This window comes from Hibiscus syriacus, unplaced genomic scaffold, assembly GCF_006381635.1.
Source record: "Hibiscus syriacus cultivar Baekdansim isolate YM2019G1 unplaced genomic scaffold, ASM638163v2 tig00000538_pilon, whole genome shotgun sequence".
In the NCBI taxonomy this organism is placed as follows: Eukaryota; Viridiplantae; Streptophyta; class Magnoliopsida; order Malvales; family Malvaceae; genus Hibiscus; species Hibiscus syriacus.
In genome coordinates, this window is record NW_024061797.1 from 270,396 (window position 1) to 286,712 (window position 16,317).

At 35.2% G+C, this 16,317-nt stretch overlaps 3 protein-coding genes and 1 pseudogene across 3 annotated transcripts; 3 read left to right on the plus strand and 1 right to left on the minus strand.

The window, feature by feature from the left end:
* The first annotated feature begins 1,046 nt into the window (after window positions 1–1,046).
* LOC120208039 lies at window positions 1,047–3,007 on the plus strand (annotated as a pseudogene).
* Window positions 3,008–3,300: 293 nt separating this feature from the next.
* On the minus strand, window positions 3,301–4,404 carry LOC120208488. The gene is made up of 2 exons (XM_039207761.1): window positions 4,000–4,404; window positions 3,301–3,896 (listed from the first exon to the last, which is right to left on the minus strand). Exons 1-2 carry the CDS (start codon window positions 4,084–4,086, stop codon window positions 3,423–3,425), a joined length of 561 nt encoding a protein of 186 aa, XP_039063692.1. The 5' UTR covers window positions 4,087–4,404; the 3' UTR covers window positions 3,301–3,422.
* A 7,531-nt stretch (window positions 4,405–11,935) lies between these two features.
* On the plus strand, window positions 11,936–12,391 carry LOC120208049. The gene has a single exon (XM_039207420.1). It carries the CDS (start codon window positions 11,936–11,938, stop codon window positions 12,389–12,391), a length of 456 nt encoding a protein of 151 aa, XP_039063351.1.
* Window positions 12,392–12,593: 202 nt separating this feature from the next.
* Window positions 12,594–15,808, plus strand: LOC120208439 (nuclear transport factor 2-like). The gene is made up of 10 exons (XM_039207716.1): window positions 12,594–12,655; window positions 12,797–12,927; window positions 13,080–13,214; window positions 13,544–13,850; window positions 14,151–14,422; window positions 14,573–14,753; window positions 14,924–15,045; window positions 15,122–15,187; window positions 15,304–15,385; window positions 15,569–15,808. The coding sequence occupies exons 2-10, from the start codon at window positions 12,889–12,891 to the stop codon at window positions 15,712–15,714; spliced, it is 1,350 nt and encodes a 449-aa protein (XP_039063647.1). The 5' UTR covers window positions 12,594–12,655; window positions 12,797–12,888; the 3' UTR covers window positions 15,715–15,808.
* The last annotated feature ends 509 nt before the right edge of the window (window positions 15,809–16,317 follow it).

Genomic DNA, 16,317 nt, shown 5'->3' on the forward strand with positions numbered 1-16,317 from the left:
TTTTATCACCAAATTTCAAAAATTCTCATTTTAGTCACTGACCTGGATTTCGGGATGTTACAGTAACACCGTTAAATTTGATCGTTAAGTGACACATGTCACATTTATAAAATTTTAATTTATTTTTAAAACCCTAAAATTTTATAAAATTACCAAAAAAACTCAAAATATTTTAAAATTCTAATTTTAATCCCTTTGCACTATCGGTAGCCACCAACGTCGTCAATCGATCGAACACCTACCGTTGTTCATCTGTACAACCACCCATGACTAAATCCCTTATTTTTCGACCGGCCAAACAACCAACAACCTTGTAAACATAAGATTTTCGTGATAAGTTGAAAGAGGTTCTCCACTTGTGATTGTCGAATTTTGGCTATAATCACCGCACGAAGCATGAGGGTTCGACCAGTTACACGCTGTCGGATTTTCGACTGATTAACAACGTTTGTGGCGACTGATGGTGGCAAGGGATTGAAATTAAGGTTTTTCGGTATTTTATGGTCTTTTTATAAATTCAGAAAATATTAGGTTTTAAAAAAATAAATTTTAATTTTAATTTGTTTAAAAAAAATTAAAATTTCATATGCCTGACACATGTAAGAAACGATATTTTTTAACAGTCGTTACATTCTAGAGACCTAAAAATATAACATCGGGAACGTTACACGCCTAAAAGTGTAATGGAAAAAACATTAAACACTTATTTTAACAAAAAAAAATCTTTAAACACTTAAAATTAATTTTAAATATAATTTAAATACTTATTTTTATTTATTTTTATAGTAAGCCAAAAATATATATAAATCGTCTGATCTGAAATTATCTTATAGGCAACCTTATTGGACAAAATCTGGCCACATCAGCTCGGATTACTCGTTCACCCATACCGTTGCTACCCCTTTTTTGTTCTTCAACTTCACACTGCCAAAACCACCGCCACTGATTCCATTTTGCTGTCAGTTTTTAAGTGACAATTATATCATGGCTGCAACAGCTGCGCGGTTGGTTCACTGTTTTCTCAATCCATCAACACCGTTAAATGCATGCGTTTCAAGCAACTCACGCCTGATCACCATCATCAATCCCTCCTCAAAATCCCATCTGCTCCCCTATTATCTTCCGTATCTCATTTTCATCAACTCCAGCACTCTTACTTCACTCACGAGCTTTTCCCCACCGTGGGGACCATTCAGAAGCGGCGGATGCTTAAGCTGTCCGCCGCTGTTGCTCAACACGAGACGGCAGCAACCGCCCCGGTGGAAGACAGTTTGGTGGAGGAACCCGAATCCGAACCCGAAACCCAAACCCAAACCGAAGGTGAAGTTGAGTCTGCCGTGAACACAAGCTTTACTTGGGGAACTTGCCTTACAATGTTGACAGTCCCCAACTTGCTGGGATAATTCAAGATTATGGCAGCCCAGAGCTTGTTGAGGTACGCCATATGTGATTAATTAGTTTAACTAAACAATTAATTTCTAATTTATTAAGCTTATTACATATTATAATCGAAATTTAGATGTGAGTGTCGGATATGAATAAAATAGGTTAATATGATGGTGAATAGTTATCATCTAAGCATTCTATTTAGGACACAGATGTCTTTTGATTTTCTAATTTGTTTGTATGATTATATTATATAGAGATAATAACGAGTATATATGATCACAAAACAAAAAGGATCAAAACTCTTTAACATTGATTATCGATAGATTTTATGAATGATTTTCAGGTACTTTACGATAGACAAACAGGGAAAAGCAGAGGCTTTGCATTCGTCACAATGAGCACCGTCGAAGATTGCAACGCAGTTATCCAAAACCTTGATGGAAGTGTAAGAATCCTATGTAAAATACTCATTATTTCAATCAAACATGGAAACAAAACACGAACACGACACCAATGTTTCGATAGTTCACACAGTGACTCATCTTCCGGTGTGTGTGTTTACCAGGAATATCTTGGTCGGACCTTGAGAGTTAACTTTTCCGACAAGCCCAAACCGAGGGAGCCGTTATATCCGGAAACCGAATTCAAGGTTTTCGTGGGGAACCTGTCGTGGTCCGTGACATCGGAGAGCAAGCTTTCCAAGAATATGGGGATGTGGTCGGAACTAGGGTTTTGTACGATGGTGAGACAGGAAGGTCTCGAGGTTATGGCTTCGTTTGCTACTCAACAAAATCAGAGATGGAAGCTGCCATTCAATCTCTCAATGGAGTGGTACGTATTTACACACACACATATATATAGATATTGATTCTTTTCGGTATTAAATTTTTGGTTAAAATATACAAATATTATTTTGACTATAGAATGTTGTTTTGTTAAGTCTCCACTATAGAATGTTATTTTGTTGACTATTCATATGTTCTAAACTCGTCCTTTTTCGTTAAAAAATTAACGGTCGTATGAGTTAAATGTTAACATGTTCATTGAGATATGATAAAATCATATTTTAAGATTGTTTACTGGCACCGTTGTTGCTTTCAAGCACTGACTCGGCGACCTAATGTTCCAAGCATTGACTCGATGACATAATGTAAAAGGAGAGTCAGTCCACAAAATATAACTCAATCGGTTCTATGATTAAATTTTATTATATTATAGTCAACAAATTAATATTCAGCTCAGACAATCATCAATTCTTTTAACATAAAAGGATAAGTTTAGAATATATGAATAGTTGGATGATTATTTTATACTTTTAATAGTCGGAGACTCAATAAAATAATATTCTATAGTCGATGGTCATTTTATAACTTTTAATAATCAGGGGACTCAATAAAATAATATCTTATAGTTGTAGATTATTTATATATTTTACCCTAAATTGTTATTAATTTTGAAAATAATGTGACAATTTTATCTTTGTTTGTCTTGCAGAATATTAAATATGTTGGAATCCTATAAATGGCGAATATGAAAAAAATTCACTAATGGTCTGTTGATTGATGTGTTGGATGGAAGAGCATTGAGGGTGAGCTTGGCTCAAGGAAGACCATCATAAACAAAATTGAAGATATGGATTTCTACAAAGCATTATTGACTCTAATTTGTTAATTTCTTACAAAAGATGGAATATTAAGATAATTTGTTTCATTGCGCTGATGAAGTGTGGTTGAAGATTTTGAAGAAAAAAATTACATTCAAGTTTAATATTGAGAAGATTTTTTTTTTTTTGGAATATGTAAAGCTGATCTTTATTGAATTGAAAACAGAAACAACACATTACAATATAAAAGAAAGGCAACAATTAAGCAAATAAAGGAAAGACCTGGAAGCTTTGAAAAGAAGCACACCATTAAGCTCCAGGAAAAAAAGATGACTCATCCACTTCGAAATCAAAAAACCAAAACAAAGATAGAACAAAGTAGTGGCTGAGTAAGCCTCTTCAACCGTCGGTGGAGCTTCTTCGATCCAAATCATGACCGATGAGTACCGTCTGCCCAAATCTGCAAGAACATGTGCAACAATATTCCTCTTTCGATTGACATGCATGAAAAGTAAGAACTCAAAGTCCTTTTTTCTGAAATATTAGAATACACAGCAATCACTAAAGATCTATCCATTGTAGGAGACACAACTTCAGAAATAACAGTGAGGGCATCCCCTTCAACCTCGATGCATCGGAAACCCAAGTCCTTTGATAAAATCAAGGCTTGTTCACAAGCAAACGCCTCAGTCATCTCAGGGTTCAAAATGAAAGAATTTGGGTAAGTACCCGCTGCCATAAGAAGTCCATTTGAATCCCTTAAAACAATTCCAGAGACTGATTGAAGAGTAGACCGATTAAAGCTAGCATCGAAATTGACTTTAATTTTACCGTCTGATGGAGGGATCCATTGGTTTGAGGTATTTCTTGTAGTTATAGGCTGATGAAGAGAAGCATTTATCTCCTGCGCATAAGTTCGACAAAAAATTAGCGACCTCCTGTGCTAACTGTATAAGACCATGCAAAATTTTATTTCTAGAGCCCCATATAGCCCAGATGGCAATTACCATAATTCGACGGTCATTAACACTGAGGGAGTCAAAAAGATTAGACAACCATAGGAAAAAATTCTGCTCAGCTAGACCAGATCCCATGGAGATGCCCAATTTCGAGAAAACCTGTTGCGAAAAGGAACAATCATGAACAGATTCAATATTCAATTGGCAAAGGAGACAAAGAGGATGAACCGCTATTCTTCAAACCAACAAATTCGAAAAGGTTGGAATATAATTGTTGATGAGCCTCCAAAAATGAATTTTGATCTTGGAAGATAGCGGGAGTGCCCAAACGGAAGAAATTTGGTTTTCCAACCGTCCTCGAAAGAGCTGGGGTTATTGGAGCCATAAACAGTGGAGTTAACAGGCCATCTATAGCCGCTACGGACTGAGTAGAGACCAGACTGATCACCTCGCCAAATACGCTGGTCAGGAGCCATTCATTGGAAGAGGAATGCACAAAATTTGAGCAACTTGCTGGTCAGAGAGAATAGCTTGAAGAAGATCTACATTCCAGGTACAATCTGTGGCATTAATAAAATCCTCAACATAATTAAGGTTATTATTAGCAGAATTTCTACTAACTTGGCCATTACCAAGACCCGAAATGTAAGCATCGTTCCATATATTGATGGATAAGCCATTGCCATCAATCCAACCCAAGCCCTGTTCAAGAAGACCACGAGCACACCATATGCTTTTCCAAGTGTAGGATGGGTAAGATCCGAGGTTTGCTTGAAGAAAATTTCCAGAGGGGTAATATTTGGCTTTTAAAACTCTTGACAGCTGGCTGTCTGGTTTTGTAATTAGCTGCCACCCTTGTTTTGACAACAAAGCGAGGTTGAATTTAGCTAAATCTCGAAAGCCCATGCCTCCTAATTTTTTAGGGAGACAGAGGTTACTCCAACTCGACCAATGAACACCTCGTTTAGAGCCATTGTTAGAGCCCATAGATAAGTGTTTATTACTCCAACGATCAACCTTCTTATTCAATCTGTCTCAAAAATGAGCGAAAGCTGCTTTTTACCACGACCCACCATCTTAGGGAGACTTGGGTATTTCTCAAGATTCAAAGAAACACGAACACCAAACAAGCTTCCTATAGAAGCAACAATTTGACTTGGAACATTCCCACTAAAATAGATAAGGGATTTTGTGTAATTGACTTGTTGGCCAGAAGCTGCTTCATACTTGGTAACAAGGTCCTTCGTGTTGCGTGCTTCAATTTCAGAACTCCCCCCCAAATAGTATGCTATCGTCTGCGAATAATAGATGAGTAAGTGGAACAACATATCGTCCACCCTTAGGATCACTAATAAGACCAGAGTGTTTAGCCAAATTGAGCAAAGACGACAATGCTTCTGCACGAATTAGAAAAAGATAAGGACTCAACGGGAGCCAAATTAAGCAAAAACGACAATCCTCCTGCACAAATTAGAAAAAGATAAGGACTCAAAGGGTCCCCCTGTTTGAGACCGCGCGTGGGCTGGAAAGAATCACCATTTATGCCATTAAATTTGACAGAATAAGATACTGATTTTTATGCAATGCATAATGATATTTACCCATCGACAATCAAAGCCCATTCTAGAGCATCATTCGTTCCAAAAAAACTCCATTTAACCCTGTCATAAGCTTTTGTCATATATAGCTGCAAAGTAAAAGACCCTGAATTCCCGGTTTTCTTAATTTTCATAGAATGCAGCAATTCATAAGCTATCAGAACATTATCCGAGATTAATCTTCCAGGGATAAATGCGCTTTGAGCTTGATCAATACAACACTCGAGGAAATCGCGCAGTCTATTTGCAAGGACTTTAGCAATGATTTTGTAGAGAACAGAGCATAGCTTATAGGCCTAAAATGATCCAAAGTCGATGGATTTCCTATTTTTGGGAATAAGAACAATACTCGTTGTCATAACCATTTTTTTAAACTGATTGTTTTTCGTAACCATTTGTTTGTAAAACAAATATGACTCTCGTCACATTCATTTTGTCAAGTTTAAAGGATCCATCAAAGACAGTGCTACAAAAGTTGATGATGTCATTGCCAATAATGTGCCAATATTTTTGATAAAATATGGCTGGAAATCCATCGAGCCCCGAAGCCTTAAGAGGGGCCATATATTTTATGGCAAGATAAATCTCCTCCTGTGACAAGTCTGCAAATAATTTTTTATTCATTTCTGTCGTTATAGTTGGGCGGATCTGCTGTAATAGTTCACTCGGATCTGTAACTATGTAGTGGTGAAAATATGTTGAAAGTGGGAATCCGCCATATTTGCCATTTCAAAATCACTTGTTGTCCAAACACCATCGTCATTTTTTAGCTTACTAATTACGTTCTTCCTATTCCGATAAGATGCCCAATTATGGAAAAAATAAGTATTTATATCCCCGTGGTGTAACCAATTAACACGAGCTCGTTGTTCCCAAAAAATCTCATCTTTGTCAGATTCCAAATTAAGAGCCAACTTAACATCCACAAGTTCCGCAAGGATTTCATCATCAGGATCCACGCTAGATAATTCAATTTTACTTCTTCTTCTAGACTTTAAAGTTCTACACCAAGGCTTTATTTTTGAACTCAATTGCTGAAGTTTGCTAGGAACATCATCGTTTACCATCGACCAACAAGATTTGATAAGGTCCTCAAAATCATCTTCAAGAATCCAGTTTGCGTCAAAACGAAATGAGTGCATATGGCCTCTTTGATTATCCGACATTGAGCCAACCGTATCAATTAAAACTGGACAGTGATCCGATATAGCACGATTCAAATGGCTAACACAATAGCTGGGAAAAAGATCCCGCCAAGCTGAATTTGCCACAGCTCTATCAAGCCTTTCACGGATATTGTTTGTTGATAACCGACCCCTTTCCCATGTGTACCACTTCCTTTATAGCCTAGATCAACAAGACCACAGTTAAGAAGAGTGTCTCGAAATTCACCCATTCTATGGGAGGATCGAATACGGCCACCCTTTTTCTCGCTTGCCAATAAAATTTCATTAAAATCCCCTACATAGATCCAAGGGAGGTCACGACCAGTACTAAGTTGTCGAAGAAGGTTCCATGAAGTAGCCCTTTGGCTCTCAATGGGTTTCCATATAAACCTGTAAACCTCCGAGCAGTGGGACAATCTGGATCAATAATTTCTACATCAATATGCGACAAAGAACAACTAATAAGAGAAACCTGCAGATGTTGCGACCAACCTAGAGAAAGACCACCTCGAGAACCATCAACAGCTACATCAAAACCACATTGAAAGCCACAACTCCTTCTAGTCCTCTCCATTCTTTTTGCCGAAATTTTAGTTTCCATAAGAAACATAATTTAGGGACGAACCCCTCTAAGTTTATTTCTGAGACGTCTAACTACCCGTAGCTTCCCCAAACCACGAACATTCCAGCTAATAGTTTTCATTGTGGACGGTTGGCCTGGTTAACAAGGCCTGCCGACAAAAGAGGCAAGACATCATTTGAATCTGCTGAATTAGAAACTCCTGATGTATGAGATTGAAGACGTTGGCGTTTGGGACCTTCAACGGGCTCCAGTGGATTATCTTCCCCCCGAATATCCCATAATTACATACATAACTTCAGCGGGACCATTAATTGGCTCAAAACGTGTTGAATTATTAGCTGTAGATGAAGATGGCACATGCATTGACTTTCCTTGAGACTCGCCTTGATTGGAATCAAGATTTGAATTTGTCAAATTTAAGGGAGGCTTTCCAGGAGTAACTAACGTTGTGATTGGAGAGATCCAGCAATGATTCCCAGAATTAAGGGATCGTAATGCCACCGGTTCTCAACCAAATACTGGACGGTGGTGCAACACGTCGAGGAGGAGCACGCAACGATATATCCCATTCCGAAACAATCTGTTCAGATCCTCTAGCAATCTTCACGGGGCAAAAACTTTCTCCATGGCCTAGCATTCCACAGATAAAGCAAAACACTGTAATTTTTTCATAAGAAAATCGCACAAAATGATGTTTACCATTAGACAATAGCAGCTTCTTTCAACATTTGAGGGGCTGGCGAACATCTAATCTTACGCGAATACGCATAATTGCTTTGTGTCATATTCGATAAAAGACCCAATGAAATTCCCTAAGGAGCGAGCAACCCTTTCGAACATAAAACCATGGGGAACATCGGAAATAAGAATCCAAAGGCAAAGATGGTTTAACGGGACAGTCTTCGGATCCTCACCATGTTGAAGCTTATGTAGAATCAATAAGTGTTTATTAAAATTCCAAGTACCTCCCAAATCGATACGATTAGCATCCACTTCATTGTATAGCCGAAACAAAATCATACCTTCTCCCATTTCCAAAATAGAGATCCCTCCCACCGGATGCCATACGTTTGCAACGTGAAGCGCATCGACATAAAGTTGATAACACTTGAAGTGAGGAAGGAGCCAACAAAGCAATGATCATATTCTTCCTGGGATTCAAAATCTGGTTGATCTATTTCCAAACCATCATTCTCCCCAGTACTAATGTAAAGTGCAGCCAAATCATCTTCAACCGTAGCCATAGATCATAAGAAACAAACCCACTGTACCAGCAAAGAACAAGAGGAAACCTGCTATGAAAGCAGAGAGATTACATTCTTTAATTTCAAAATGATCATATTGAGAAGTTTTTATCAATTCACTCTTCGGATTAAGTTAATATCACATGCCGTGTCATACTATTGTTATGCGCATTTCTAGAAAATAGATCATACATCATAGATGATTATTCACTTCAAAAAAAAAAATCATACACCATAGATGATAATTTTAAGCGAAAGAATAATTATTGCGATATCAAGGTATAAATAGATATACACAAGAGATGATATTTAATGGATTTAATCTTTTCTATTTTCATAGTTAAGATACACAATAATTCACTATAATAGAGAACACGAAGATAACAAATAGTACAAATATACGATATCACATGCATCTCAAATCATAGTATATATATATCAAAATATAATGTATCCTTAAACTCTTCCAACATCTCTACAAAATTATCTTCTCAATATAAACCCCCTAAAGTTACATAGATCCCACAAAAAATGATTATATCCTTCAAAAATAATTATTTCTTATAATTCTAAAGGCTAAGATATAAATCGTATTTATAGAGTCAAATATTTGATAACCCAGAAACTTTATTATTGTAACTCAATTATCAATTAATCTTCCACCGCTAGTATTACAATAAAATATAATTTAATTACTAATTAAAATTTGAGTAAATATCTAACAATCTCACCATTGACATAAGTTTCGTCCACACGTTGATCTTTAAGTCTTCGACAATTTCAATTCTTATGTAAAGAAGTTGTTGAAGACTTGGTGACGGTATTTTAGTGAATTCGTTGAGAATTACTTTAATGCAGCCGAAAACTTAGTGCAACAAAATTCTTTTTGCATGTCTAAAAAATTGCTAACAAAATCTGCAACAAAAAAAATTCTCTAAACTTCATAACTTGAATCATACCCTTGATACCATATTTTTAGGAATTTATAAGTGGAAAAATAACCAAAGAGATATCAATAGATAAATAGATCACGCACAAGAGGTGTAATTTAATGTGGTTCAATATTTCTTACCTCCACAGATGAGAATAATAATAATTAATTATAACTGTAAAGATTACGAAAATCACAAAGAATACAAAAATATGATATATCATGTATCCTAAAACTCGATATACATATCAAAATTAGGTATATCCCTAAATATTCTTCCAGCACCCCTACAAAACCATATTTGCAATATTAGTCCCAAAAGTTATATAGATCTCAAAAAAGGATTGCATCACTCCTAAATAATTCTATCTCATAATTCTAAAAGCTAAAACTTATTTCATATCTATAGATATTAAATAAATTCAATTACTAAATAATCTGAGCCCATAAGATCTTTCATCTAAAATAAGTATTTAGATATTAAATAAATTCAATTACTAAATAATCTTTAAGTATTATAATTATAATTATAATAAAATCTAATTAAATTATCAATTAAAATTTGAATTATTATCTAGTACTTTATATAATAAAAAAATCAACACATTGTTAAAGCAAAATTACCTTTTAAATTCTAATTCTTATTTTCAGACACTCAAGTTTATTTTGATATCCTTAATATTAAGTTCCCTAAACCAAAAAGACACAATCGGAGGCAGCAAGGACAGTAAACATGTTTGTTTTCTTTTAAGGTTGGTGGGCATGTGTCAGGTCTAAACAACAGTTATTATTTTTCTTTATGGAGAATAATTATTATCCTTATTTTAATTTAGCACTAATTAAGGATGGAATAAATCACGATTTAAATTGAATAAAAAATATAAAAAATTACAATAGATTTGTTTTGCTAAAGTATCGAAACAGCTTAAACTTTCGATGGAAGGCTTATAAATGGATAAATATTTTCAAGATTAAAGCATGATTTTATATAAGAGGTATAAATTTTTAGAAGTTATATTATAAGTCTAAAATAAATGAAATTAAAATATTTTAAGGAGTGTGAAAATATCATTAATATAAAATACATATAAAATATTTTAACTATATAAAAATTTTAAAAAATGCACCTACCCTCCAACACCCTCTCGATAATTTTTCCTTAAATATAATATATTTATAAATTCTTATATATATATATATATCAATGATCATGTCTAGTATGATGCGATGTTAAGTCCTTTAAATAAAAATAAATATTGAAATTATAATATTATTAATAAATAAATAAATAAGAAGTCATAATAAATTTTTACGGTACTTAATTTTTTTTTTGAAAGGACGATACTTAAGTTAGATTCATTGGATAAAGAAACATATATAAATAGAAAATAATGATTACCCAACAACGAATACTTGATTTAGATTGTACCGTAATTTGATTTATTGATCTAAATTAATATATTGATTTAAATAAATTCCCAATTAGACTAAGAAAATAAGTATAAAATTAAATCTTAAAACTAAATTTAAGTCATGTTTAATTTTTATTTGTTATTATTGTAAATATAAAAGGATATATTCTAGTATACTTAAATATATAATATTTTTTTATTTATGGGTGATGGAACGTTTCAATAGTTTAAATTATATAAAAAATAAGTATTAAAACATATGAAAAACATAAAATCCTAACGTGTAGGGCTCTCTATTCGAATATATTTTAATTCCTTAATCCTTATTATATATTATAATATTTTGTTTAAATTTGATTCTTAAAATTGATAAACTCTCAAACTACCATCTAGGATGGACATGAGTCAGTTTGGTCCACCCGACCTGACCCGAGAAGAAGGGGATCTCCACCCGTGACCCTACCCGATAAAATTAGTTTTTTCACCTGACCCGACCCGAAATAATAAAAAAAATTATTTTTATTCAATAAAAACAGTGATTAAATTGAAAAAAAAATATAGAGGGGTATTATTGTAATTATTCCTAAATATATATGGTAAAATTATATATTTTTCCGGGTCGGGTCGGGTCGGTTTTTTTCACTCTAAACCCGAACCCGACCCAACCCGAACAACACATAAAAAAACCCGACCCGATCGAACCCGTATTTTTTTAAAAAAAATCCGACCCGATCGGGTCGGGTCGGAACCCGTCGGATTCGGGTTAGATGCCCATCCCTACTACCATCCCATCAAAAGAATTAAAAAATGGGTTTAAAAACTTCAAGGACTAAATTAAAAGGATTCTGGTCTATTGAAGCTAAACCCAATACAAGCTGGTGCATCAGACGACTTCTTAAATTGAGACCAGAGGTGCAAAACTCTTTCCTCTCGGGCATTACTAAAGCTAGCTCGATATGGGATTCCATTCGGGCGAAAAACCAGAAGGTCCATTGGCATAAACTCGTTTGGTTTCCCCTGCACATTCCAAAACATAGTATGATAACCTGGATGGCTTTTCTCGACAGACTTCCTACCAAGGATCGTCTCCACCGTATCGGTCTTATTAATGATTGCTCTTGTCTTCTTTGTAACTCAGCAGTGGAAACTAGAGACCATCTTTTCTTACTTTGCCCTACTGCTATTTCTCTTTGGGAACAAATCTTCGCTTTTTCTGGTTTGCATTTTACAGGATACTTATGGGAAGAATTCTTGGAAATGGCGAGCTCAAACTGGAAAGGAAAATCATTGTTATCTACTGTAATGAAGATTGCCTTGAATGCATTGGTTTACTTGCTTTGGGAAGAAAGGAACAGAAGACTGTATCACGGCCGATCAACTCCTGTTACTGAACTAGTTAAGAATATTAAATCTGTTGTTTGTCTCCAACTGAATGGTAGAAAATTCAATAAAGTTGATAATATGAATCTTATTCTCTACAATCATTGGGGTATTGCTGACCAATGAATTTTATAATGTAATTATTTGTATTGAACTCTGATTGTATTCTGTAGCGTATCGCTATTTGGATAATAAAATTTTGACTTATCCAAAAAAAAAAAAATTGCAAATACGTGTGGAAATATAGCGTGGATAGGGAAAAACCCCTTTTTTATTTGTTCTTTTTGTTTTTAAGTGCCTACAAGGAGTTCATTCACAGTAGCCATCTGAGGCAACAAAAAATCCAAACACAGTGAAGAAAGAGCTTCTCTCAAATCTATATTACTAAAGGTAATCACTTTCTTCCATCTCTCTCAATACCATCTGAGATTTCTTCCCATGTTTAATGTTTTTTTTTCTGGGTTTCATTGGTCTGGTTTATTTGAGATAATTAAAATGTGGGATTTTTTGTTTTTGTTTTTGCTGGTGCAGATCTTGGTGCAGTGAGTGCAGTGTTAGGATCTATATAAAAAAGGATTCTTTTTTTATTATTATTCATTTGGGGTTTTAAGGAGGTTTCATCAATGGCATCTCCTTATCCCATTCCAGTTACTGCTACTCAGGTACTTAAAAAACCCTGTTTTTCATTGCCTTTTCCCTCTCTGGTTCTTTAAAAAGTTTTGATTTTTATTGATTATTTGAAATGATTTGTTGAAAGAATGATAAAAGAATATGGGGTTTTGTTGTTGTTCATTATGTTGTGTTTTTTTCCTAGGTGGGAACATATTTTGTGGGTCAATATTATCAGGTACTTAAACAGCAGCCACACTTGGTGCACCAGTTTTATAGTGATTCCAGTACCATGGTTCGTGTCGATGGTGTTAACAGGGAATCCGCCACCGGATTGCTGGTATTTCTCTGGCTTATCGAGTTTGCTTTGTTTGATCTTTGATAAAACTAAGTTAATTTGATGCCTTTTTTTGCATTTTTTGGTTCAATGTGTTCACAAAATTTTTTAGTTCATTAAATGTATTTAGTGTCTGTTCTTGTTATGTCGATAATAACGAATCGATCGAACGATGGCGTTACTAACATTCTATTTGTAATTAATACACTTCTATGCAAGCAGTGATAGGGTTAATGGTTTTGTTCTTGGTTTAAGTTGTCATCAACTATCTCGGTAATGGAACTATAGGCTTAATTTTTTCCATTTTTTCTTTTCCTATTTTCATTCGGAAGCAAATCCATTCTCTTGTTATGTCGCTCAACTTCACTGCGATTGAGATAAAGACAGCAAATCCCCTAGAATCGTGGAATGGAGGTGTTCTGGTGATGGTTTCTGGTTTGGTGCATGTCAAGGATTTCAATTCCCGGAGGGATTTTGTGCAGACATTCTTCCTTGCGCCGCAAGATAAAGGCTATTTCATTCTAAATGACATCTTTCACTACATTGACAAGGAACGAATTCACCAACATCGTGCAGTCCTATTAGCCAAGCACAATCTTGATCGCGATATCAATGCTTTCGTAACAAATCCTAAACCAGGTATTTCCTTTCCGATTTCATAATGTGAAGTTTATGATTGGTCCCAAATCAATGCTTGCATTCCTTTAAATGTACTTACCATCTTAGAGAGAGTACTACGTTTACGATGGCATTGCGATATACACAATCTTTTTCTGGAATCTCCGATTTCCTTTTATTGTTTGATTATAAATTGATTCTGTAATATGTCTAATTGTCTATGCACTATTATTGTTCTTCGTGATAAAATTGCTCTGAAAAGTAGTAGTATGGTGGCTAGTAAAATTTTTATGTTTTGGCTGATAACATTAATTCTCGTAGCGCCAAGCTATATGCTGGGAGGAGATATCCACGGACGGGAGTTTTTGGCTCCCGTCAGTGCCAAGGAAAATGGTCTCGTTGACAAGTATAGTTTCCCGGAGCAACAACTACAGCAAGTTCTGGAATCTGAGAGTATTGTGGAGAACAATTGGGTGCACGAGTCCAATGCCAATGGTTCGTTTCTACATACAGTGAACACTGTCGAAGAGCATGTGCCTCCTACTGTTAAGGAACCTGTTGGGGAACCCCAAAAGCAAACATATGCCAACATTGTACGTTCTATGTTTGGTGCTCTATTTTATGCCATTCCTGTTTTTTACGCTTACGAGATATCTGTGTTTATTGAATTAGAAAATCGACTTCTTTTTGTCTTACTAATTTTAATTTATTTTGTTTTCTCCGTGTGATTGTCTATGTTACAGGTTGCTAAAAGACAACCTGCACCATCATTCGGTCCTCAGGTTTCTGTTAACATGAACACGACACCTGCTTCTGGCTTGGATCATGATGCAAATCACACTACTCTGCAACCCGTTTTCTCTAACGTAGTTGAAGTGTCTAGTGTTGATATGGTTGATGAAATTTCACCAGGAGAATATGAAGGTAAAAAAGCTTATGTTTAACTGTTTTACTATAGGGGTATGGTGACATGTATGAAATGCTAATTCTGTAGAAACTCTACAAGATTTTATTGTTGCAAATCTTAAAACATTCTGTTTGCTAGAATTCCGAAACTAAACTCGGGTTGTTGATTTGCTGTTCGTTTGTTTTAGGTGAAATAAAATCTGTTTATGTTAGGAACTTGCCCACTACCGTGTCTGAGTCTGAAATTATGGAAGAATTCAAGAAATTTGGCGAGATCAGTCCTGATGGAGTGGTGATTCGTAGTCGCAAGGTTCACTTTTTAGCTTCTTCCGTGGTACGATCACGGTATCTGGCTTTTAATGCTAAAATATTCCGTTTGTGTGCAGGATGTTGGCATTTGCTATGCATTTGTTGAATTTGAAGACATGACGAGTGTCCATAACGCCGTCCAGGTCCGAATTTACTCCTAGCACCTACGAATTCGTCTTAGTAGCTGATCTCCTCTGTGGAAGAACACTGATAGCCATGTGATTCTTATTGTAAACTAATTTAGTCAAATCCTATGTAGGCGGGAAGTGCACAGGTTGCCGGACAACAAGTGTACATCGAAGAGCGGAGACCGAACAGCTATATACCATCTCGAGGAGGAAGTATGTACATCTTTCCCTTTTCTTTTAATGGATGTAATTCTTTCCTGTCAGGATATGTTTTATTGCGTGGCGGAAGTCTAAAACGAGCATCGTACAACCTCCCTTATAGCTGTCTAATGACAAATGTGACATCAAGAACATTTGTTTTACGATTCTTATCGAAGTGGCTAAAATGTTTCATAGGGAGGGAGAGAGGACGAGGCCGAGGTCGAGGCCGAGGCATCTATCTGATGGAAGCTTCGAGGGGGCATTTCGGTGGTCGAAGTTATGGTAGGGGCTGTAAATATGATGGAAACAATCAAGAGTACAGTCGATCAAGAGGAAACTGATTTTACAGCTCAAAGCAACATATTATTCAAAGGGATGAACAATTTTTTGAATCAAAGGACTTTCCAAATCAAAGAAACAAGAGTTTTAGAATGAAGATGGAGAACAATTTTTTACTGAGATGAAATAAGAAAGGGTCTTTTTCCCATAAAATGAATTCATCTGGGAGAGAGGAGTAAAAAATAATTATGTTATTTTCTTCTTTAAGCCTTTTCAACATTACAAGAAAGTTTGATCTTCTGGTTTTGGGTAAACTACTCATATCATCACTCAACTTTCTCTTCACTCTTGTTTTGGGTACTAAACTCTTGAATATTTTAATTGTCATTCTCCTAACTATTATGTTATTTAATTTCTTTTTTCTTTTTTCCTTTTTCCTTTTTCACCTCTTTTCCTCTTTCTTCTTTTTTCTTCATTTCCTTCTTTATCCATCTACTCAAATTTTGATCATTGCTTGTTGCGATCGAACATCGTCAGTCAGTCATCGTTGATGTTGATCGATGATTCGCAAATTTTTTCATCAAAATCATTTTTCCCTCTTGAACAAAAATTTAATATTTGTTTAATTGAAAACACCTCAAACTTCATCAATCTAGCATTAAACA